Source organism: Oreochromis niloticus, linkage group LG13 (assembly GCF_001858045.2).
Source record: "Oreochromis niloticus isolate F11D_XX linkage group LG13, O_niloticus_UMD_NMBU, whole genome shotgun sequence".
NCBI lineage: Eukaryota > Metazoa > Chordata > Actinopteri > Cichliformes > Cichlidae > Oreochromis > Oreochromis niloticus.
Genome location: NC_031978.2, coordinates 3,096,561 through 3,109,067, shown reverse-complemented (window position 1 = coordinate 3,109,067; position 12,507 = coordinate 3,096,561). Strand labels below are relative to the sequence as shown.

General features: G+C 38.1%; 1 protein-coding gene across 5 annotated transcripts in view; it reads left to right on the top strand.

The window, feature by feature from the left end:
• LOC106097166 (uncharacterized) overlaps positions 1–8,917 on the top strand; it is a 48,229-nt gene extending 39,312 nt beyond the window's left edge. Inside the window, exons 1-5 of one of the 5 annotated variants that reach the window (XM_013266904.3) lie at positions 1,892–2,290; positions 4,799–4,913; positions 6,356–6,546; positions 6,669–6,752; positions 6,851–8,917. In XM_013266904.3, coding sequence (XP_013122358.2) covers positions 2,196–2,290; positions 4,799–4,913; positions 6,356–6,546; positions 6,669–6,752; positions 6,851–6,896 — 531 coding nt within the window. In that variant the 5' untranslated portion in view covers positions 1,892–2,195 and the 3' untranslated portion in view covers positions 6,897–8,917. Of the gene's footprint in view, positions 1–1,891; positions 2,291–3,506; positions 4,132–4,798; positions 4,914–5,776; positions 6,237–6,355; positions 6,547–6,668 lie in introns of those variants that run through there. The other 4 variants (XR_003213518.1, XR_003213517.1, XR_002064378.2 and 1 more) reach the window with 4 other exon arrangements.
• The last annotated feature ends 3,590 nt before the right edge of the window (positions 8,918–12,507 follow it).

The following is a 12,507-nucleotide window of genomic DNA, read 5'->3' as shown; positions in this document are numbered from 1 at the left end:
ATAAGCTGAAGGAGGTGGCTGGGGAGAGGGAGGTTTGGGCTTCTCTGCTTAGGCTGCTGCTCCCACGACCCGGCCCCAGATAAAGCGGATGAAGATGGAAGGACTATATACAATAGAATAAAATAATATATACAATAGGATAAAAATAGAATACAAATGCTATATACAACTGAGTAAAAATACAACTTTGTCAGATAAAGAGTATTGCACTTAATCTTATTGCACGTGTCATGAAACATGAATATAAAATATACAAGAATCAAATTATGTGTGTGGTAATTTTTTGCATAGTTAAACATTAGAATTATAAATGAATTTTGTTATAAAGTTTAAGATTTAAATTTTACCTTTGCTTTTGTAAAATCTTATGTCTACTGGATAGACCCAACCCCTATTATTGATTGTATACAACATATTGATGTAGTAGCTCTGAATGGTTTAGGACCAAAATACATCAGTGACCTCCTGACCCAGTATGAACCTTCCAGATCCCTCAGGTCATCTGGATCCGGTCTTTTATCAGTTCCCAGAGTCAGAACCAGACACGGAGAAGCTGCATTCAGGTTTTATGCTCCATATGGAACAAACTCCCAGAAAGCCTCAGAGCAGCTGAAACACTCAGTTTATTTAAATCCAGGTTGAAGACTCACTTATTCTCAGCTGCATTTGAATAAAGCACCAAATCCGCACTTTTAAGCTTAATTTCAAAACTTACATTTTAACTGATGATTTTATCTACTGTTCTAATTTTTGATTTTATATACTGTTTTGTTTGTTTGTTTGTTTTAATCAATTTTAAATCATGCCTTTTATTTGTTTTTGTTTTTAATGTCTCTGTAAAGCACTTTGAATCACCTTGTTGTTGAATTGTGCTATATAAATAAACTTGACTTGCCTTGCCTAACAATGACATGATTTATTGGCCTTTTTACAGACTAAGTTTATTGACTCTGGTCCAAATCAGTTGACACTTGTAAACTTGTAGCTTTTTTCACAAAGATAAAATTCTAAGTGACACCAAGCTAACCAAAAAGCTAACAACAAACCATGTGAGATGGTTCAGTCTACTTATTGGCCAGATGCATCTGCAGCATGAGCAACAAAAATAAATACAGGAAGAAGGTGCTGTGTCCTGGACTGTTGGGGAACATGGAGAATTTATGTTCATTTCAGGGTTAGTTGCTAGCCCATGCAGACATGTTTGCACATTTGTGGTACTTTCCCGTACTGAAAACTCAAACAATACAAGGCTACAGGACAAGGCTGGATGAATTAATGTATTTTTTTTGTTTGTTTGTTTTACACCAAAACCATGATGTGTTTCCAACTAAACTCTGACTATTGCTAAACATCAGCAGGATATATTTATCTATTCCTCTGTGCAGTGGTGTCCATGCTTTTGAATATTTAGCAATTGAGATGTTTTTTTCTTTTATCCCTCAACCCTTTAGAGAGAAGTAAATTTCCACTCAGCTGTATGTGTTAGAAATAGAAATACTTGTGGTAAGTAATAAACCACGAGTAAATTTAGTCTTTAGTGGTTGAAGTAGTCGAAAGCCCCAGTGAGTAATCCTTTTCTGAGAAAAAGTGAGAGGCTGTGGTGATCTAAACTGAAAGTTTAACTACACTTGTAGCAGCTTTGCTAGTTCAAAACCCGTTATTTACAAAAACATTCATTTTAAAAATGTGAATATGATGCATGAGTCAATTATACTATGGTTTGCCTTTTGTGTGGAGTTAAATAAAGAATTATACCTGAAAGGTCAGTACCTTTCTATAGACTTTAATGCCATCATATTTGTTATTGAAAACAGATTCCTGTTTGGTGCCTCTGTGTTTCCTGTGTGATCCAGATAGTTCCTGCTCCAAGCAATGTTGTGAAAATGCAGAATCTGGGGACAAGGGGGACGACTTGCCTCCCCTTTCGGTTAGTGATTACAGTTAGATTTAAATCTTCATGTTTTTGTTGCATATTTTAGTATACTCTTGTAATTTTCTTGCAAAATCTTCATTTCTATGTTAGGACCTTTACTATTCTGTTGCTTCATGTCTTATATTGATACTCATTTGTCTTTTGTGCCCTGCCTTAAGTCTCACTTCCCCCTGTCTAGTTGTCAAAGAAGATAATTTGTCTCAGCTGTGTCTTATTGCCCACATGTCTCTCCTCTACCCTAAGGACTTTTCTCTGCATCTTTATGGTGTGTTCCTGCATGAGTCAAAAGTCCAAATTTCTGAGTTCCCAATCTGAGTTTGAATCTGGAAGGCCTCTTCTATTTGGATTTTATACTCGGTAAGTAGGAGCAGCCCCAGCCCCCCTGAGTTAACAATCCAATATAAATAACAGTAAAACTGTAATTTTGTTTAATCTATGCTGCCCTGTTCTGTATTTGTGATTTGTTAAATAAGCCACACGGAGTACCAGCAGGCTCCATTCATGGATGTGTTGCAGCTATATTTTTAAGTGCATAAAGAAAAGTACTATGTTGTATTTCTAGTGAGACCTGAATAGCTCTACCTTGTCTCTTACTTTTTTTGACATAACTACTGAGATGTAAAAGAACTTTAAACTCAGGAATTACATCACTCCCAAGTTCGGTGTTCGGTGAAACTCGGAAATAGTCATACTCGTCATTTGTCTTCTGTCAGTTTTTGTTTGTGGTGCCTTGTGTGTCTGGAAGGCTTTCTACTTTTAAATTCTGCTGTTTACTCCCTGTTTCTGAAGTTTCATAGAATTCTTCTACTTCACCTAAATAAAAAATTCCATTTTGCTTTGAGAGCACTTAGCTCAGAACAAACTGGCCCATTGAGCACTGAACACTGTGATTGAGTGTATATAAAAGATAGAAGGAGTTTATGGCTTTGAAATGTCTAACTAATATGAAAGTAAATTAACTTGTATTCTATGTAAGGGTCAACAGGGGATGACTTTCCTGGTTTCAAAGAGAAGTCTGATCATGAATAAATTCCTTTACGACCTGGTATTATGACATAGTTTGACCCTATTCGACCTCAGTAAACACATTCCTTATTGTCTCAGTTGATAGTTGCACGTCTTATTAAATACAATATGATGTGTATTTTATGGAAAGTATTAGGAACCATTTTTTGAATATTTGTTTTTGTATCATTATAATTATATTATAAAAACATTCTCATAGTTAATTTACTGCTCTGTTTTAGGAGACAGAGGCCAGCTCAAGGCTGGATCCAGGGCTCTTGGAAATAGTTTTAAACATGAATAAAGGGCACTAGACCCTGAAAATAAAAAACTGTCTGTTCTTTAAAGATAAATGTCGCTCCAGTCTGAAAGCGAATGTATGTAAGTGGAGGGTGGAGTGTAAAGTATGTTGCCCCAGCTTCCTTGTTCAAAACAGACTCTAGCAGATTGTATACAGTGGTTCAACTAGAAGCAGACCTGAGGCAAGTAAATGTGATTTTTTCCTTTCATATGCATATTTTCTATTTGAAGAGGAAAACATTAATAAGGAAAGTGTTTTATAATCAGGACAAGTCTGTGTCATCAGATATCCTACTGAAATGAAGGAACTGTCACGCTCCTGGGTCTTTTGACCCAGCGTTTTGAGTTTTCATTTATTTTGATGTTATGGTTGTTTAAGTTCATTAGCTTACCTATGTTCATTTACTTATTAGTTTCCCCTTGTGTTTTCAACCCCTGTGAAGTCTCCCTTGCCCTTCATGTGTTTCATGTCTGTGTCTTATGTTGTCAAGTTCATGTTGTCATGTCTGTGTCTCATTATGTTTCCTGTTTTATTTTGAAGGGGTCGTGTGTTCCTATGTTCAATGTTTTTAGTTTTACACTCCCCTTGTGACATCATGATGTTCATGTGAGTCAGCTGTTTCCCCGTGTGTTGCCGCTTCCCTCATTAGCCTCCTGTGTGTATTTAGTCCGTGTGTTGTCAGTCTTTCCTTGTCAGATCGTTTGCTGTGTTCATGTGATGCATCCAGGTTTTTCCCAGGTTTCCATGCCAGGTTCCATCTGTAAGGTTTTTCTATGCGTTAATCTTAGTTCACCCAGTTTAGTTTGTTTAGTTTTACCTTTGCCTTTTGTTTTGTACTTCTTTGCCAGCCCTTACTAAACTGCTCGTCCACGTCACGTCTTCAAGTATCCATGTCAGTTCACCATGTTTAAGGTTTTTTTTTTGTTTTGTTTTGTTTTGGGTTTTTTTTTTTTTCCATGTTTTAGTTTTAGTTCACCCAGTTTAGGTTATTGCTTAGTTTCACCCATGCCCTTTATTTGTACCTTTTTTGCTAGGCTTAATAAACAGCTTGTTGTGTGTGTTTTTTTTTTTTTTTTTTTTTTTTTTTTTTTTTGTTGATCCACGTCATGTTCTGTTTCTGGTCTGCGTTTGAGTCCTTTTTTGCAAACGCACACACTCGGCCTCTGCCAGAGGAATATCAGTAACTGGTATTTTCATCTCACTAGAAATTGTTTTGATGCAATGTTTGATACAATTAAGGTTTATTTTATCCTCTACTTAAGCGTGTAATAGATAATAAAGATGGCTAACATTCAACTCTAATGACTAACTTTTGGTTTAATAAACCATTCTCAAAACATTTGTATCTATTCATGGTGAAGTCACTTGGATGAGTGATGAAATGCTTCTCCCACTAAGAACGTTACGTCCAGATGAACAGAATCAACTTTTTGGGATTCTCTTACCTGGATGATTGAGCATGCATCAAGACATTTGTATCTCTAATTTCACCTCTGCTCAAGAGCAGTACTAACTTTGTGCCTATTTTATAAGATAAATGATGGACAATTTATTTATAGCATCTTCATCACTGAAGCGCGAACACAGATGGAGCCTGTTGAAGTGGTAATGTGGATTGACGTCTGTGTCTGCCTTCCTTTGACCATACTGATCATCTATTGTATGTGCTGTGCGGTATGTATGTAATTACGTCCATCTCTCAGTATTTGAAGATTTAATACTACAAAGTCTAGCAGACCTAGAATGACAATAAAATCAGACAAGGTTGTCTTTGGGAAAAGAAAACTGTTTGCATCTGCATCACTAGGGGCTTTCTCCTTGGGGTGGCACTGACTTCCTGTTCCTGTTGCAACACACAGTTGTGGTTTTGTGTAACTTGTCTGTTTAATTAAAAACTTTGATAATGTCTCATTTCATAGTCCAGTCTTTATGTGCTTTAGCCAAGCATGCTCTGTTGATTCACTCATGAATTATATTCACGGTATTCACTCACTGTGTCTTTATGGATTCTTTAGCTGAGCTGAGCTTGTAGCCAACTCACTAGCAGCATGTGCTCTTCAGCTGTCCTTCCCTCTCTTTCCTGCTCATTGTGTAAGATGTTTGGTTACTCCTTGGCCTCCTTTAGTGACAATGATACTAGTGTTTGCAGATCTGGAGGCCCGGATTACTGGAGACCTGGCTTCACAGCCCATATTTAGCTAGGTCCCTGTAGCCGGTGCAGCCTCATGAGCTCTGATTCTATCCAGAGTTGCAGTCAATCACCCACAATAATTATTTTATTGTGGACAATTTTAACATTTATGTAGATCAGGGCTGGGCAACTGCAAGCCTCAAGGGCCGGTATCCTGCACCTTTTAGATATCACCTTGGGTCAACACACCTGAATCAAATGATTAGTTCATTACCAGGGCTCTGGAGAATGTCAGGACATGTTCAGGAGGTAATTTATCTATTTAAATCAGCTGTGTTGGATCAAGAACACATCTTGATGCAGGACACTGGCTATTGAGGCCTGGAGCTGCCCACCATTGATGTAGATGCTAAAAATGACTGCCTCAACATGACATTTAATCTGTTAATGGACTCAGTTGGCTTTGTTGAAAATAAAAGAACTTACCCAGCACATTCTCGATTTAGTTTTAAAGGTCTGGAGAGCCAGTGGTTATGATTTGGTTATCGATATTCTTTGATTTAAGGTTTCTATTATTTAGTTTCCACTGTGTGTTCTGCCTGCCAGCCTGTCTATTTTAGTTTATTTGTATTCCCAGTTTAGATAGTGTTGGTTTTTAAGGTGTTCAGCAAGAAAGCAGTTTTTTTGAGTTTACAGTTTGCCTCCTGGAGTCTGCATTTTGGGTCCTCCATTCCTGCATGCTGCACAAAGCCCTGGACAGTAATCTTTAAATCCTTAAACCTTATATAGTGTTTAGTTATATCCTCATTAATGAGTAGGAAGGGGGAAATAAAAAAGCATTTGGAACAATAATTTCATTTATCAAGGTAAAAAGCACTCTTGGCCTGCTTTCCTTTGCAGAGACACTAGACACTGAATACAGTAAAGCAATATATAGAGTTATATAAAAAATGGCTTATTATTGTAAATCTCATATTTTCTGCAGAGACGAAGGGATCCAGGCCCTGCCCCCTATTATATATACCTCCTGGTTTCCAATCTAATCCAGCTCTGTGCTCCAGTTCTTTGGCTGGCTAAACTGGAAGACCATCATCAGCCCACCGGTGTCTGTGGAGTGTTTTTCTTCTTCGGTGTTACAACTAGTCTCAACTTCAAAACCTGCATTGTTCTGGAAAGGTATTTATCTTTCATATGTCTTTCAATGCAAGTATACTACATTTTATTGTGATGTGAAGCGTCCTTACAGTCAAACTATTATCTACGGCATCAATCAGTATACTGTCTGTTTTGTGTTGCAGGTATTTTTTCATCTCCTGTCCAATGTTGAACTTCATAAGAAAAACTAAAGGTTCTATTTTGGTCTCTGTTCTGGTCTGGACCATGTGTGTTATCACTCTCTTTCTTGCAATATTACTACACCAAGTTGAACGCATCTATTTTTTTACCTTCTACCCTGCCCCTCTGTTCATTCTTTGTTTAGCTGGGACCCTCAAAGCTCTGCCTGCTGCCACCTCAGTTCCTGCTGAGGAAAAACGAAGAATTATAGGAACTTTGTTTCTGTTGCACCTGAATTACTTTGTGTTGGTCTTACCTGCAGTAATTCTGTTATCTTTTGTCAGAAATGTAAGTTTGGCCATGATCCTGCTCAGTCCTTTTGTGGACTTGATGCTATTTTGTTTCATGCAGAAAGGGCCTGTTGACAGTTTGCTCTCATGTCTGTGCTGCTGCAGTATGAACAACACTGCAGCAGATGTCAGCAGCAGATCACCAGTTTAACTGATTTTAGCAGACACAGGTGGGCTTGTGTTGGCAAAAACAAAGTGAGAATGAAAAGGGGAACATGTGATGGGACAGATGCAGAGAAATTTAAAAATAAAGATGGACTATGTGCACACAAACACACAGAGGAATGCAAACACATAGTGTGTAAACAGTTGATGGAAATGTCATGTATATGTTTTATGATATTTTTTGGCTTATTTCATCATCTTCAAAACATTTATTTCTTTAAATGTCCACAGCATGTATACATATCTGCACAATTTCTTTTACAATTTCTGAATTTGATTCAAGAATCTTTTACAATCTCTACATAATTTTAGTTTTACTTTTATGATACTTTGTTTCTGTCAAACCCATTTTTTTTAATTCATTTTGCACATTTGTGACTTGACCAAATCCAGTAGCTCCTTTAGATTCCACCTGAACAACAAGTAAATATTTGTGTCAGCTACAAACAATAATTTGAATACATCTTTTACTATCTAAATTCATGGTCACATGTTAAGAGAAGATACAGAGATCTGAAATCCTGTAAAGAAATTTGGCTTAGTTTTCTGTACTGACAATGTGACACATTATAACATGATCCTTGTCCAATACATTTTACATGACCTTCATGTATGCTTTTTATTCTTACAAACATATTCATTAAAGGTACACTAGATGGAGACATCAAGTTTTCATAAATGATGAGTTCAGAGGCTAGTGGTATGATAGTAACTACCTTTCCAGTATCGATTTAATCTTTGAGGTGCAGGGAAAGAACACAGACGAACCAGCAATCCACATGAGAAAACACAGGGCTTAAATACACACAGGGCAATCGGGGAATGGGAGACAGGAGGGAGACAAGGCTGGGATTAATAGGACATAACGGGAAAACTGGAAGCAAAACTAGAAACATTGACAAGAGAAACAAACCTTCAAAAAAAAAAAACAGGAAACACACCACGAAACCTCTAAACATGCAAACTTAACACAGACTGGGGAGACGGAACATAGGAACTTGAAACATGGAACAGAAGAGCAGAGAGGACACAAAACACTAGGGATAATCACAAACAACCCAACATGAACAAAACCACAGAATATTAAAACACTCAAGCATAAACACCAAGTCCACAGACTCTGGACCATAACAGGAATATTGCTATAAGGCTACTACTAGAATCAAACTTTCAAAGTTTGAATCAAAGAACAGGGTCTGTAACAAAACAATTTCCCAGTTTGGAGAGAATAAATTACTCTTGATTCTGAACATTATGTCTACAAAATGGTTTCTGGTCCCTGTTCTTATAAAAAGGTGGACTGAAGCTTTCATTCCAGAGTTCTGTGTCATAGTTCTCTTTGTTCCCTTCATGTCCACTCTGTCCAAGTCTCATCTTTGTGTTTTGCTCTTTCATTTTCCTCAGTTATGTAACTGTGGCTGTCTCCAGCTTGTTCCACCAACAGTTCCCACCTATTGCCATCCTCTCGTTACCTAATGTGTCCTTAATTCCTTAGTGACGAGCAAGTTTGGGAACCAAACTCAGGACTCCAAAAGGACAAAAGGTTGAATTGAAAAAGCAAAAAACAGATTTATTGCTGGCCCCTCTGAAAGTGCCAGGAATCCTGGTCGAGAGTAAATAATCCTGAACACAGGAAACACTCTTGAGGAAGAACACAGACCATCAGAGGATGACGAAACAAGGAACAGAGGGACACTGGGACATAGCAGACATGGATACGTGACAGACTGGGGGATAAGAGAAAGAATACAAAGACATGTACAGTTAAGCCCATAATTATTCATACCCCTGGCAAATTTTGACTTAAAGTTACTTTTATTCAACTAGCAAGTTATTTTTTGACTGGAAATGACACAGGCGTCTCACAAAAGATAATAAGATGATGTACAAGATGCATCATTGTGGAAAAAAATATTTCTCAGCTTTTATTTACATTTGAGCAAAAAGTATCATGTCCAGAATTATTCATACCCTCTACAAACTGTCACAGTCTCTGGGAAAATCCAAAGTTCCATACCATTCCAAATAGTCAAAGCTGTTCTAAAGCATCCTAATTACCCTGATTAATTGGAAATAGCTGTTTTAATCAACTCAACAGGTGAAAAACAGCAGCTCTCTGCAGGTGGTCTGTGGACATTCATGGCTAAGACAAAGGAACTCAGTGAGGACCTGCAGCTGTGCATTCTGGCTGCTCACAAGTGAGGAATGGGCTACAAGGCCATATCCAAATGTTTTCAAGTTCCAGTGGCCACAGTGCAAAGTATTATTAAAAAATACAAGATGTTCCGCACAGTGGAAAATCTCAGAGGACGTTGTCGGAGGCCAAACGTGAAACCTGTGCTGGCCAGGAGAATAGTGAGAGAGGTGAAAAAGAATCCAAGGATCACCACCAAGGCCATTCTGGTGAATCTGGGCTCTGCTGGTGGCAATGTCTCAAGGCAGACAGTCCAACGGACACTGTTGGGTTCCACGGATGCAGACCAAGGAAAACGCCACTTCTCCAGACACTTCTAAGACATGCAAAAGCTCATTTGGCCTTTGCAAATGCTCATCTGGACAAAGAAGAAGGTTTCTGGTCTTCAGTGTTATGGTCAGATGAAACAAAAATTGAATTATTTGGTCACAATGATGTTGCCTTCATTTGGCATAAAAATGGAGAAGCCTTCAACCCAAAGAACACCATCCCCACTGTCAAACATGGTGGTGGGAACCTAATGCTTTGGGGGTGTTTTTTAGCCAATGGACCAGGGAACCTAATCACAGTAAACAGCACCATGAAAAAAGAGCAATACATGAAGATTCTCAACAACAACATCAGGCAGTCTGCAGAAAAACTTGGCCTTGGGAACCAGTGGACATTTTAGCACGACAATGACCCAAAACATACAGCAAACGTGGTGAAGAAATGGTTAGCAGACAACAACATTAATGTTTTGCAGTGGCCTAGCCAGAGTCCTGACTTGAATCCAATTGAGAATCTGTGGAGGGAGCTAAAGATCAGGGTGATGGCAAGAAGACCCTCCAACCTGAAAGATTTGGAGCTCATTGCTAAAGATGAATGGGCAAAAATGCCTGTGGAGACATGCAAAAAACTGGTCTGCAATTATAGGAAGCGTTTGATTGCTGTAATAGCCAATAAAGGCTTTTTTCTATTGATTATTGAGAAGGGTATGAATAATTCTGGACATGATACTTTTTGCTAAAATATAAATAAAACCTGAGAAATATTTTTTTCCACAATGATGCCTCTTGTACATCGTCTTATTATCTTTGGGGAGACACCTGTGTCATTTCTGCTCAAAAAAGAACTTGCTTGTTGAACAAAAGTAACTTTAAGTCAAAATTCAGCAGGGGTATGAATAATTATGGGCTTAACTGTACATGACGAGGGATAAGACTGCAGATGTAGACAGCCACTGCCCGTTCCTGAGTCTGGTTCTGCTAATATAGTTTTTTCTGTTATATAGGAATTTTATAACAGGGTTTTCCACCCCATTGTCACCAAGTGCTTGCTAGAGTCTATTAAACACCTTGAGCCTACTGCTGTTGTGATTTGGTGCAATATAAATAAAACTGGACTGAAAATTTAATTGAAAGCTCCGTCATGTCGAACCTACACTCAAAGAGATGACAATACCTACAGACCTGCTGTTAAGGCACCACAACACCTTTACTTCCTAAGGAGGTTATAGACAGCCCAACTCCGCTCAAACTGCTCATCAACAGATGCACAATAGAAAGCCCCTTGCTATAACACGATTCACCTTTCGTGGGCTCGGTTTATCGATTTGTGTGCATATTTTTTCTCTTTACAGCACACTGTGTTCTGCGTCCTGATTGGCTGTAGAACATTGTCAATCAATCTCCTCTGTCCCGCGTCTCCTGTCCAGTGGAGCAGCGGTTCTCAAACTTTTCACAATGAGTACCACCTCATAACATATATGGCTCTTGAAGTACCACCCTTATGACTGACATTAAAATACAGTAGTATAGGCCTATTTAACACCAAATACAGTTTACACAATTACTTCTTATATGAATGTTATTTTTTTTTAAATGTCATTAACAGGATGTGACAAGTGATAATAATAATAATAACAGCTGTACTGCATTAAAACATTCACAGCAGGTGGGATATCCAATCTTTCTGTGATGACGTGATGAACCCTCCTTCAAAACTGCTCTGCATCTATTAAGGCTGTTGTGTTTTTAACATGTTTTAATCTTTTGTATTTTGTTGTATTTATTCTGAACAAGCCCCTAAAAAAGGCGATGATCACCGTCGGCCTCTCTCAGTTTTAATCATCACTACTCGTTTTAAAGCTCAGTTTATAAAACTGAACATTAAAATACTATGGCGTTAATTCTGTACCACTATTCTGAGCGCACGTAAAAAAAAAGAAAGAAAAATTGCAGGTACAAGTGTTGCATTTTGAGGAGAAATTTATTTCGAACAAAGAAAAGCTAAATTTGAGTGAAGAAAATTCATTGCTAAAATGTATTTCATTGTTTGTTATTATCCATATACACACCTGACCGCACAGCTGGACTGGCCAGCTGGCCGGGCAAATGCCCAGTGGGCCAATGGTGATTTTTCTTCTTTTTGTTTGTTTTTGCAGTGGTATAAACAATGAAAGGTGGTGGATTTGCCAAGTGGTCATGATAGATTCTGGGCTGGACCATTGACAATACATCCTTATTGAGGTGAAAAGGAAGCGATTTGTCCCGTACTTCAGCTGGAATAAAAAAAAGACAAAGCTGGAGTTATTCTGTGTCTTTACGCTGTCAGCTGCCTCTTCTTCTCTCATGCTCTCCCCCTCCCTCCCTCTCCTGTTGCGGGGGGTTTGAAAACGCTGGTCAAGGCTTGACCAGCTGGTGGGTAACAGGCATCTCGGAAAACGTTAGAGCACTTTTGCAAATATGTGATGTCTTTATTTTTTCTATACATATTTCTGTATATATGAGCGCCAGTTGTGAATGTATATAGGACCACCTTCCTTTTACATTTTATATTTTATATTCCCCTTGCTATAAGAGCTGTGCAACACTGAAATTTCTTATCCGTGGGATAATAAAGGTTTGTTCTATTCTATTTTATGCTGATAGTTTTGAAGGGTAAACAAACATGCATGTCAGGTTAAGACCAAAGGATTCATCACAGCATTTCAGAGGGATTTGCAGGTAAGGTATACTGATGTAGATTTAGCACAGGAGTATAAATGTTCTCTTATTACGAAGCTAGACTACTAACAAAAACTACCCTCTGCTCACACGAGTTTTCTTGTTTCCCTTCATTGGCTTCAAGTTAAATTTAGAAATTAGAAGTTTTATTAATTACATAAAACAC